The sequence below is a fragment of the Trichomonas vaginalis genome, chromosome IV (assembly GCF_026262505.1).
Source record: "Trichomonas vaginalis G3 chromosome IV, whole genome shotgun sequence".
NCBI lineage: Eukaryota > Parabasalia > Trichomonadida > Trichomonadidae > Trichomonas > Trichomonas vaginalis.
In genome coordinates this window covers 1705452-1717917 of record NC_067206.1, presented here as the reverse complement: position 1 = coordinate 1717917, position 12466 = coordinate 1705452, and the positions used below count along the sequence as shown (strand labels likewise).

Genomic DNA, 12466 nt, shown 5'->3' with positions numbered 1-12466 from the left:
AAATATTCGAACAATATTTCATTAGCTGTTGGTTTTGGTGGTTCTTCTGGAGTTTCTGTTGTTTCAGTTCCTTCTGTTGGAGTTTCTGCATCTCTTGACTTCAATGCTCTTGCTCTCAAAGACCTAAATGTTAGAGCACCGGGTTTTACAAAGGACTTTATAAATGCTTTAATAGTTCCTGGTAAGTTATTGTTAGCATTAAGTAAGTTCCTTATGCTTCCATCATGTACGTCCATAGCACTATGTAAAAAATCTATACTTTTCTTGTAGTCAGCAATAGACTGACTGTGATTTTTTAAAGATTTGTCAATACCTTTAAGCCAATCTTCATGCATGTCTGATACTGAGCCAAGAATATCATTTGCTTCCTTTAGTGTATTTTGTGCTTGTCGTAAAGTATCCAATCCCGTACGTGCATTGTTTGCTATACGTCTTACAGTATCTATTTGACTCCTTGTTTCTTGCATCCAACCAGATAAAGTTTTAATAGTATCCGAACCATTTGAAATGAAGTTCAAAGCATTTTTAACGTCATTTAAAACTTCTTCACCAAGTACTGCCCATATCTTTCCGATTTGGTATTGAAGAACTCCATATGAAGCAGCTGTTAAACCAGTATTTATAAGGTCCCATATCCATGATTTAGCAGTTTTTCCATCCTTTCCATCCTTTCCATCCAAACCGTTTTCGCCTTGAGGTCCTTGTATTCCTTGTATTCCTTGTATTCCTTGTGGTCCTTGAGGTCCGGTGTCACCCTTCTCTCCTTTCAGTTCATCTTTATGTTCGTTATAATATTCTAATGTCATAAGGTGTACATCATTACTGCTACCAGCAACGCCAAGAATTTGTTTCTCATTCATGACTAAATTCTTTAAGCATTTAATGTTGTCGTCAAATCGAAAGCTCTTTAACAATTCAATGAGAACATTCAGTACTTTCACTAATGAGGCATCTACTGTAGAATTTATATATTGCACCGTTCCATCATTTATGATAGGAACCTTGCTTGTTGTAATGAATGGGTCATAAGTGTTAAAAGTATCGAAATCAATGACTTTTTTAGTTTTTCCATCGTCAATGACTAAATCATTGCCTTCAATGGTTAAAGTTGAGTTTTCGTTTACTAGTTCATGTGCTCTTCTTGCTTCATTTGTTTCATACGCATATGCAGCAATAGTCATATTTTAATGAGAATAAAATGTTGTTCTATTTGCAAAGTACAGACCCAAACGAATACGGAATAGTAAAGCTACAAACAAACTTAGGTCTTCAGAATGAAGCACTTGCTTTCAGAGTTGTTGACTTCAATACTATCGCAACTTTTGTCATAACAGATGAAACAGATTTCATGGAGTTTGAAATAGATGGAAAGAAGCACGAAATAAGATTTCACAATAATGTAGAATATAAGATGGAAACATTAGCTGGAGTGTTAAATGCTCTCATAAATACTACAATAAACAAGGATAACGAAGAAAACTTAATGAATGTTAAACTTATTGCAGGAGTTTTGAAGTTCAGTTATGCAAAGGAGTTTAAGATAACACGAATGAGTCATAGAGTTCAATTGCTTCTGGGTGCATACCATATGACATTTCCTTTGAAAAGTGTTGACAAAACGATTGAGATGAAATCTGTTCCATACGTATGTTATGGTAATTGTTTGTACATTGAGTCTAAAATAGCTAATGTCACAGGCATTTCAGGAGTTAATAGTAAAGGTTCAGTAGAATATAAGTCTTTCTGTTATGCAGTCAATTCAATGTTCATTCCAAACGTTCCTGTCATAGCAACTCATTTAGGTAAATGGATTCGCATTAGTCCTCATAATTTGAAAGACATGCAATTCAGACTTGTTGACTTTCAAGGCGAGCCTGTAGAACTGAAGGCACCAGTGCGAATGACTGTTGAAGTTGACTTTTTAGAAAATATTAAATGCAACAGCTTACAAGAGAACTCAGAGCTAAAAATATAAAGTATGAATGTTATGTATTAGGTCATGAACTTTGGTTGTTGCTGTTTGATGAAACAAATGAATTAGTTATGTCAGTCAAGAGAACAGAAAAAGGCGTCAAAGGCGCCGAGCGCAAAGCGCTATATTGTGTTAGTGAAAACTGCACCAAGTCAATAAGATTAGGTTTGCATTATGAAGATGAGTTCGATACTGTTGAAGAAGTTTTGGATAGATATTACAAATTGCTTTAATTTACTAAAACATATTTCAAACAAAGTTTATATTCTGTTGAAAGTTTTGTATATTCATTCGAATATTTATACTTAAACTCAACTCCTGTAGTTCCTGGTGTTTCAATGATGCGGATGTTACCTATTTTCATGAATGGTGGCGTTTGACCACAGCATTCGATTTCAGGGTCGAGATAGTCAATGACACATTGTTTCCCTGTTATTCGTGATATAACATTTTCAAGGTCCTCCTTTGTTAGAATTATTTGGTTCTTGCTTATAAGATTTGTCAAAAGCTTCTTATCGTCTTTGAGTAAAATTGTTTGGTATAACTGAAGAAGGTAATGGTCTACGTTATCTGAAGGATTTGTTTGAACATTTGTGTAAGGGTTGTCGTTGGCTTCTCTTGAAAGAACTTGGTCCAGTGGTGGATACTCTAACTTAACATCTGATGTAGCGTTAGCGTTTGAAGCTGAGTTTAAATTCACGGATTTCAGTTCTGGTTCTTTTTCTTTCAAACACTCTGAACTATAGTTCTTTATGACAATATTGTTTGTCGTTCGTGAGTCAACATTTGATGTTGGTTCAATTGGAACATTAACGGCACCAGCTAAGATGGATTTGCTTCTCATTTCATATAGAATAAAAACCTTTTATATGTATGAAATGAACAATATACTCGACAAGGGTTTGAATGTAAAGCTAACGAATGAAAATATTGTTGAATTCACTGAGACAGGAGCTGTGTATAAAGATGTAGAACTACTGAACAAAAGAGCTAAGGGAAGAAGCAGGAACATGAACAAAGGGTGGAAGCCTATAAAAATTTATGTCAATGATGGCTCAGGAGGTTCAAACATAAAGTATGCAGAAAGTTATAGAGTTTATGCTCTCAAAGGTGAAAAGCCTTCATTTAAGAACAGCTATTCTAACGCATATCCTCAAAAGCTAACGGATGGAGAAGTGGATGATATGAATGACAGCAAAAATATTAACAGAAATGGCGACAGAGATGCATGGAATTTGTTTACCATCAGTCAATTGAAGGTTAAACTTTAAAACAATGTTGGTCGTTCCCATGGAATATTTTTGACTTTAATGGTATTAGTCATGATATGAATCTCAAGGTATGAACGAGGAGAGATGAGAGACTTATATGCTTCCCAAATTTCTTCAAAAGGTAATGTTATACCTGACTGTTTCCAAATGAGTTCAATATCATAACGTGAGAAACCTTGAAAGATAACGAAGTCAGTTATGAGACGTTTTATGTTTAAAGCTAAAAACCTCCATGTTTGCATAAGTATTGCTACAGTTAAGTGGTAATGTCTGACTTTAGTAATGATATTAGCTAATGGTGAGTCTGGTTTTGACACTAAACCTTTACCAGCGAAGTCGTCGCAAACGAGCAGAGTGTTTGAAGGATATTTTTTGAAGGGGTATTTTGAAAGTTTTGATAGAATGTAGTTTGTCAGTCGTTTCATATCGTAAACTCCTGAGTACTGACGTAAGTGGTGTTTGTCAATAATTCTTTCCATCTCCTCAGAAGTCTTTTGCATTCCTGACTGTATAAATTCAACGATGGCATAATATTTCCTCTTACGTCGAATGTAACGTTGAAGAAATTCAATGAGTTCACTGTCTGGAACTTTAACGACAGAGGCTTGAACTTTTGACATAAATGTTTTCGCTGTTGAGTCCATAGAGTCTGAAGTTGCTGATATAATGATTTGGTCATAATATGAGTCATTTCCTAAACGTTCTGTTATGAGTATATGACGAATTAAATTAAATGTCTTACCTGAACCCATCTTTCCACAATAGAAATAAACGCCATTTGAACAGAACTCATAGTCCTTACTGAAAGGAAGAATGAGAGAAGAGTTAAGTTTGTCTGTAGTTTCATTCATGTCTTCATCTACGTCATGTATTAAATGCTTCATTTTATCTCCATTAAAAATGCAAGTCAGAAATATTCAGAACATAGCACCGAGTCTAACTGACAAGAGTATAAAGATATACTATGAACACGTTATGATGAAACCTACCAAAATTCAAGAAAGTCAGTATACTTATGAATATCCAAGGCACTGGGTAGAGTATGTAGGAGGTGAGAAAGCTATTGAAATCAGACAGGTTCGAAGTATTCCAGCAGGAAGAACAATATTATTGAAGAACTTTAATGTTTTGAGGTATAATGATGAAACAAAGAAGCAAGATAGTTTTCCTGTTGCTGTGTATGTGAACCTAGACACAGGAGATGACATGAAAGTTTTTAACACAAAGCTTCAAACGGTAGTGAGAGAACAACTGACTGCGGAAGGACATCCATTACCTTCAGAAGTTAGCATAGCATATAATTTTGAAACAAACTCAATAGATTTTAAAGTCATCTCTGCAAAGAAGTCAGGTTTTACATTTAATGAAGCAGATGTATATTCGAATGAAAACTTCAAAGCTATTGCATGGTTAGATAATGACGATTGCTTTAAGAAAATATTTAAATTCAGTGACTCAAAGATGTCAATAGATGACCTTCGTGGAATGTTACCATCGACGTTTACAGTTGAAGGTTCAGCAGGATTGCTTACAAGATTGTCAATTGGTGGTATTTGGTCTCGTGAGAACATTGTTATAAAATCCAGTATAAGTGAATTTGCTGAAGAATCTATATTATGTCTTTCAAACTACATGTATTCGCCACCGAAGCATTATAGTATAACAAACTTTGTCAGTAAGTTTAACATAAGACTTGTCGAACCTTCTTCAATGAAAGATGTTGTGCTACCTAAAGATGGAAAGGATGGACTCATTATTGAGATGATTTTAATAGCATATTAAATGAGCTTGTTCTTGAAGGTCATTCATGATGAAATAACTGTTGTAGAAGATGTTAGCAATTGTTCAGACATTTTGAAGCGAATAGATGATATAAGAAAGAAGTTTATGAATGAGAATGTTTATGTTTCATTGACTTTCTCCAGTAACGAGAACTTTTATGAGATAATATTGAAGAGAGATGATTTTAATATGGTGTAAATGGTAGCTTGGGCAGCTTTAGGCGCAATGGGAACAAAAGCATTAGCATTTGGAGCAAAAGCACTTGGAGCTTATGACGCAGTAAATAAAATGAGTGGAGGAAGAGTTTCGAAGACATTAGATGCAAATAAAGGAAAGATTGGAGGCTGGGTTGCAAAGAAGTTAAGATTAAATAAAATAGGACTCATAAATAAAGCATCCAATTTGGTTGCGACTGAGTCAGAAAATGCTTTAGGAAAGGACGATGAGTTTGCAAAACACGCAAAAGACTTTAATGACCAGATGAAAGGTGAAACAATGCATTTAAATAGAGTCGATGGAACTCTTCCTCCACCAGTAGTTCTTCCGTATGGTCCCTATGGAATGTATGGAAACCCTTACGAAAGACCATTTGACCCATTGACTGGTGGAAGTAATTGGTATCATTACGGACGAAGAAGAAAGACAGTCAAGTTGGAGACAGACGTGAAGAAAGCAACTAAAAAGAAACCAAGGAAGAGAGTTATAAAGTAATGAATTCAACGGGTGAAAAAAGAGGTGAAAAAACAGGTGAGATCTCACCACTTCACCTAAATTTATTTTTGTGCTATGTTTTCATACGTGTGAGGGTGGTGATATCATTAATTTTTAAGTTTATTTTTAAAATTATTTTTATTTTATTTGGATGTAATGACAGAACAAAAGCAACTCATACAAATCAAAACATATAACAAACATACATTTAAACATTTATTCTTCCTTCCTGAGCATAACATGTTCTTTCAAATACATCCGAGACCAGTTGACTTTTCATTGACTGTTTATAAAGATAGAAATAGTTATATCATTAAACCATACGATGACGAAGGTAAGTTATGTAAATTGTACGTTAAGAAGTTAGAGAAAGTTTATGGCTTCAAGTATGACTACAATAGGGTTAACACTGATGATGAAGATATTGAGGAAAATTTATGAGAACATTAGTGAAGTTGTTAGTGAGAACGATAGTGAGGTGAAATTGTTGGCGGCTTTGTAAATATTTAAGGTTAAGTTATTTTTTGCGTTCATGTTGTAAAATATACGTTAATGGTTTTGTAAAGTGTCAAATTCACAAGTATTGGGTAAGGTGGAACGCAGTGCCACCATACCCAACTTAACCATACTAACTAAGTACGCAGATACTTCAAAGAAAATCATTTCACCAAGACGCGATTAGAGCATGCCGGGCCAGAAACAGCAGTAAGATATTGGGCGCTTTCACCCAATCTTATCTGGCACGCAGATGTTCATTATTTTAGGGGTGTTCGTGGCCAGTATATTTATGGCATAATCGACGATTTTAGCCGCAAAGTCCTAGCGTGTATACAAATACCAGATATGCTGGCAGCGACGACAGCGAACGTTGCGGCTTCCGCCTTCATTGAATTTGGCGCCCCTTATTGTTTCTGGACCGACAACGGTTCAGAAAATAGGGGCGCCTTTCAAGATCTACTTGATCTTTGGGGCGTCCAATGGCGGCATACAGACTCTCATTCTCCCTACCAAAATGGGAAGATTGAGAGATTCTGGCCGACATTGGAGCGCTGCCAAAGCATTCAGGCTATCCCTGCCTTTATTTGGGAGTACAATAATAACACACCGCATGAAGATCTCCCAATTAATCCATTAACTGGAACAAATTACACGCCAAATCAAATGTATCAGCTGAAACCGAAATACACAAATGCAGATACAGAAAGGTTGTGGCAAATATGGGATACAGATACAGGCATGACCGCTGTTGACACATTCACAGCGTAATAATAAACATAATTTTTTAATTACATTTTTAACAAGTTTTTTTAAATGTATGTAATGAATAATTCATTAGAATATGATAATGCACATTGTAACAGAATAGAACAATCACCAAATTTTTTTTTGAAATTAAAAAATAAAAGTAAAAGATAAAGTAATCTAACCAAAAAAGATATTTAAAAGAATTTTGGAAAAAACAGAAAAGGATAATGATATTATTTTAGATACACAATCGATGTACTGAAGAATAATCCGGTAAAATGATGATATAAAATTAGATTATTTTACAAGTAGCTAAAAGAATAAAACTATAATATAAATAAATGAAGTTTAATGAAACAATAAAGGTTAAATAAATAATAAAGATTTTTATTGTATATCAGTATTGAGAAGAAGTAACAGCTGACACTTGTAGACAACTTCTTTATGTCTAGAAAATTCTATCTTGCCTTTTATTTTTTTCTCGCTGTGAAACGTATTCGGTCTTTTTTTTAAAAATTAATTTTTTGTTAGAGATAAGAGCTAAAACTCGGTAAACAACTTCTTTATGTCTAGAAAATTCTATCTTGCCTTTTATTTTTTTCTCGCTGTGAAACGTATTCGGTCTTTTTTTTAAAAATTAATTTTTTGTTAGAGATAAGAGCTAAACTCGGTAAACAACTTCTTTATGTCTAGAAAATTCTATCTTGCCTTTTATTTTTTTCTCGCTGTGAAACGTATTCGGTCTTTTTTTTAAAAATTAATTTTTTGTTAGAGATAAGAGCTAAAACTCGGTAAACAACTTCTTTATGTCTAGAAAATTCTATCTTGCCTTTTATTTTTTCTCGCTGTGAAACGTATTCGGTCTTTTTTTTAAAAATTAATTTTTTGTTAGAGATAAGAGCTAAAACTTTGCAGACAACTCCCCCATGTCTAGCAAATTTAACATTCGTCTCCCATTTTTATATATTTGGTTTAGAATGTTCGAAAATGCGTAATATGGTTATTTATATTATTTGAAAAGAACCTTGAATTAATTCAATCTGATCTCACAAAATATTTTAAATTAAAACTTTGTAGTTTGAATAGGTAATTAGTATTAAACTCAAATAACTAGTTTATTTTTGAATAAAAATTATTTGAATTTATTCAATTTTGTGAATTTTCCTTCAAAAATCAAGTTTAAATATCTTATTTGCCATATAATTATAAATACAATGAAACATATTCGAAATTGAAAAGAATGACTTTTTCTGTTCTTTCAATCATTCAATTTGAATTTTGCAATATTGGATTTCTCATTAAATAGCTATTAAAAACAACAAGCAATTTAACTTACATTCAAATTTATTTGTGTTATATTCAATCTTCTCAAAACTTATAATTTTCGGCTATAGCATGATTATATGCTATATAATATAATAAACCTATAATAGTATCATTCTTTCAATTATTTGAAGAGAAAGCCGAAAAAATCTATTTTCGGTCTATAACACTTTGAACGAACTTTCGATTTTTCTATCAAATTCACATTTCCATCAATAGATTAGCTACAAGTCATGATTTATCGTATTTATGTAGAATCTAGCCAAACCTACCATTAATATATTAGCGCTAATTATTTATCAATATCGAATTGTATTATCTTAGAAAATTCTCTATAGTAACTATAAACATAACTAAATTGGGGGTATCTGACTTATAAAAACTAGATAGATATCAAAAATAAATCAAAATTTTATTTTTCATTAATTAAAAAAGATTTATAAGCCGTATGAGTACTCGAAAGCAACTTGAGGAGCTTTCATTTGTATTTGGGTTCGATTACATCATATTTCTTTCTATGTTTGGGTAGAAAATAAGCTGATTATTTTTTTGTTTGGATTACTGCAATCACAATGTAGGGATCATGCTGTGCTCCTTTAGTATTTGGTATCTTATTGTTTTCACAGATTAAAGAACTGTTCATGATTAAAATTGAATTTGAAATTCTTTTTCGTTTCATATTTCACAACTCATTTTGAAAAAAAGTTCATCTAGCCTCCGTGTGATAGGGAAATGCATTATATTTGTCATCTATTAGTGAGATTTCTTATACTCAACTAGACAACAAAAAGTGTCACCCCCGCCACTACAAATTTAGGTTGTCACTTTTCCCGCCATTTGCCCATGTATATAATAAGATGCTATAATCGATATTTATATCAAAGGTATTCCAGTTTCATGCTAGAATATATTTCAGGTAAAAATAAAAAATAAAAGAGTAAAATTTATGATGGAAGACTTTGTGAATCTTTGTGGAAAATGGGTAGAAACTGAAGTTGTTTTAGTCTCAAATAACATTCTATATACTATTGGTATCTGCCTTTATAAAGATTCAATTGCTAACGCATATTTATATTTTAAATATAATGATTGTTACGTTAGTATTTTCAAAATTAACTTTTCTATAACAGCTAAGACAGAATTAGGTATCATTACCCTTTACTTTCAAAATTATGATAATCTTTCGATTCAACTTCTTAGTCGGAGTTTACGTTTTGGGGATATTATACAATCACAAATTTCCATTTGTTCGCGTATATCATCAATGTATGAAGATCAGTTTTATAATGAAAATTTGAGATTTTTACATTCAGTTGGAAAAGTAAACAACAATATTCCTTTCGTTGAATACCTCGCTCCACTATTTCCACTCGATTTCTATCCTGCTGGTGATAAGACTTGGAACAGAAGAGTAGATTTCTTAAACAGACAGTATTTTACAAAAATGGAAGCTTCCAAAATCTCAATTATTACATGGAATGTTGCAAGTAACATTCCTCCTGTTAATCCTGATGAATGCGAGTTCATTTTTGATGCAAAAGAACCAATAATTTGTATTTCTCTTGAAGAAGTTGAAATGTCTGTTCAATCTGCCATGATTGGCAATTCTCCTCATCTTGAAGACTGGCACAATGTTTTTATTAAAGCTGGACTTAAAAATGGTTACAGATCAATCCATCATTCAATGTTAGGCAGCGTTTATGTAGAAATTTTTATTAAAAATGACTTACATCACAAATCAGAGATCATTGGCATTGAAACCATTCGTTTTGGAGGGGCAGGAACTCTTGCAAATAAATCTGCTATTTTTGTCACTATGAAAGTGGCGGAAACAACCATATCTTATTGTGGTTGTCATCTGATTCCCCACAGAGAGAACTTACAGGTTCGAAACGAACAGCTGCAAACAATAATTTCAAAATTAAACGAAATTGATAGTGATTACAAGTTTATCAGTGGTGATCTTAACTATAGATTGCAGCTAGATTATGACGACTGCATTAATATCTGCTTGGAAAATGGAATCAGTAAATTATTACCTCATGATGAGCTTTTGCAAGAAAAATTCCCTATCATTGAAGGCGAGATTGCGTTTTTACCAACATATAGGTTCGATAAGAATTCACAGATCTATGATACTAGCAAAAAACAAAGAGTCCCTTCTTATTGTGATAGAATTATAGCGGTTAAGAACGAAAATCTTAAATTCGAAACAGAATCAAATAATATGATATTTGAAACCGATATTATAAGGGATACGAAGATTGGCGAGTTTGCAGGCGAATCTTATTTTGGTGTTTCAACTGGAGAACCAAACTACCCAATATCTCCAAAGCCAATCCAGTATAGATCCTTCAAAAATGTTACAATTAGTGATCATCGCCCGGTAAATGCAGTTTTCGAATTTACTCTTTGTGTAATTGACGAAGAAAGAAAGAGTTTATATCTCAAAATCAAAAATAAAAGGAGAGATGAGCTTTCAATGTTGTCTATTCCACATCTTACCGTCGATAAAAGAAGTTTCGTTCTGAAATCAGATGACCAAATAGAATTAATGAATAATTCGTGTGCAACTGCTGAATGGAATATAGATAAACTAGACACACTCGATATATCACCACTCAAAGGTACTTTGCCCCCTGGAGAAAAACAAGTCCTCAAAATATCTCCGATCAACTTGAAAGATTTCGAACTCGTAACTATTAATATTAATGAAGGTAATCCATTATTCTTGGAAATCTTAGAAAAAGATCAGAACCATAAAGTATAAAAGTTCTGACAACCGAAAATGTCAGAGATTAAAATATTTACATCTATTGTATTTATTTTTTATCTTTTATCTTTATAATTCACTCGATAAATATAGCAAAACATAATTCTTACGATTGTTTATATATCATTCTGATAAAAACTTTCATCGTCCAATCATGAGTTTACCGATAGAACCTCTCAATTAATTGAAATGATCTGATACTCTAAATTAAAAATTATTTCATCTGATGGAATATTAAAAATATTACAACCATTATCAACCAACAATCTAATGGCACTTATATCATCGGAATAAGAAAATCGTCGATCTCGTTAGAATATTAATTTATGGTTATTTCTACAATTAATTTGTGATGGTTGATAAAATTATTTCTGAGCATTGAAAAAAACTATAATGAGAGGGTGTCCAACCAAAGATTTAACGATGATTTTGGCTCCAAATTTGGTATATGATATGGGGATGGTGTCTAGGTCAATACTATTGTATTCACTAGTAATATAAAATGTTCAATTTTGAGATATAAAATTATATGAGGAAAAAATTTATTTTTTTGAAAATATTTGAAAAATGTCAAGAAATGTAATAGTAAAAGAAGAAAATTAAAAAAGTAAATAATGAATATGGGAAATTTTTATGGAAATGTTAGAATTATATAATTTGCGATTTGGTCAATTAAAGCAAAATGAGTAATTTAGCATGATGATGGATTTTAGAAGGGGGAAACACAAATTAAAATCTAATAGGAACGTCAATATGAAATATAGAAATAAACTATGTGGTGTAAATGAACGGTTTTTGCACCTACAAAGAGAGGTATCAGGTTCAAATCTCATCTAATTATTTTTTTCTCCCAATTTTGATTGTTTGATATATCAAGAAAATTAACAAATATATATATGAATTAATGAATAATTAAAGAATTAGAATGATTTTAATAATATTAGAATAATCATGGATAAATCAATCTCAGATTTAAGATATTTGACAAATAATATAAAATATTGAAGATTCTTATGTCGGTATTTAGCATTCATTGTACAAAAAAGAAGTAAATCAAGTGGATCCTTTGATGATCTTAAAAGATTTTGTTTGAGAGTATTTGAGATATGATACAATAGATTTCATTGAGAACATCAGTGCAAATGTAAGATAGGGATAGAAAATATAATGGTTAATACAATATTATTATATTAAAAAAATGAAGTTCAGAAATTTGAAAGAAAATAGTGGTTTATGAAAATAAGTAGTTCAAAATTTGTCATTGTGGGAGACATTGCCAATGCATGTCTCCCGGAATGGCATAATATTTTGCAATCAGAGTGTGATTGCAAAACTTTGACCGACAAGAGTGTGTTATGCACTCTTGTCGGTCGCAATGTGTCATTCTGG

The 12466-nt window shown here is 32.2% G+C and overlaps 4 protein-coding genes and 3 pseudogenes across 7 annotated transcripts, besides 5 other annotated features; 4 read left to right on the top strand and 3 right to left on the bottom strand.

Moving 5' to 3' along the window:
* Positions 1–6022: part of a mobile genetic element that runs on past the window's edge.
* Positions 620–1181, bottom strand: TVAGG3_0010480 (annotated as a pseudogene). The gene has a single exon. A coding segment is annotated over exon 1 (562 nt).
* On the bottom strand, positions 2202–2816 carry TVAGG3_0010470 (uncharacterized protein; the record flags this gene model as incomplete). Its single annotated transcript, XM_051219878.1, has 1 exon — positions 2202–2816. The coding sequence occupies one exon, from the start codon at positions 2814–2816 to the stop codon at positions 2202–2204; it is 615 nt and encodes a 204-aa protein (XP_051104864.1).
* On the top strand, positions 2965–3240 carry TVAGG3_0010460 (annotated as a pseudogene). Its single transcript has one exon. A coding segment is annotated over exon 1 (276 nt).
* On the bottom strand, positions 3240–4127 carry TVAGG3_0010450 (protein of unknown function, DUF4106 family; the record flags this gene model as incomplete). Its single annotated transcript, XM_051219877.1, has 1 exon — positions 3240–4127. The coding sequence occupies one exon, from the start codon at positions 4125–4127 to the stop codon at positions 3240–3242; it is 888 nt and encodes a 295-aa protein (XP_051104863.1).
* On the top strand, positions 4246–5025 carry TVAGG3_0010440 (annotated as a pseudogene). The gene has a single exon. A coding segment is annotated over exon 1 (780 nt).
* On the top strand, positions 5224–5736 carry TVAGG3_0010430 (uncharacterized protein; the record flags this gene model as incomplete). The annotated part of the gene is made up of 1 exon (XM_001299869.1): positions 5224–5736. The coding sequence occupies one exon, from the start codon at positions 5224–5226 to the stop codon at positions 5734–5736; it is 513 nt and encodes a 170-aa protein (XP_001299870.1).
* Positions 6023–7261: 1239 nt separating the features above from the next.
* Positions 7262–7290: a mobile genetic element.
* Positions 7262–7290: a terminal%2Cinverted (terminal inverted repeat of ISTv1 transposon ID:TVAGG3_0010410).
* A 346-nt stretch (positions 7291–7636) lies between these two features.
* Positions 7637–8471: a mobile genetic element.
* Positions 7637–8471: a terminal%2Cinverted (terminal inverted repeat of Banshee-A1 transposon ID:TVAGG3_0010400).
* A 780-nt stretch (positions 8472–9251) lies between these two features.
* TVAGG3_0010390 (phosphatidylinositol dephosphorylation) lies at positions 9252–11764 on the top strand (the record flags this gene model as incomplete). The annotated part of the gene is made up of 1 exon (XM_001299870.1): positions 9569–11074. The coding sequence occupies one exon, from the start codon at positions 9569–9571 to the stop codon at positions 11072–11074; it is 1506 nt and encodes a 501-aa protein (XP_001299871.1).
* Positions 11765–12466: the final 702 nt, after the last annotated feature.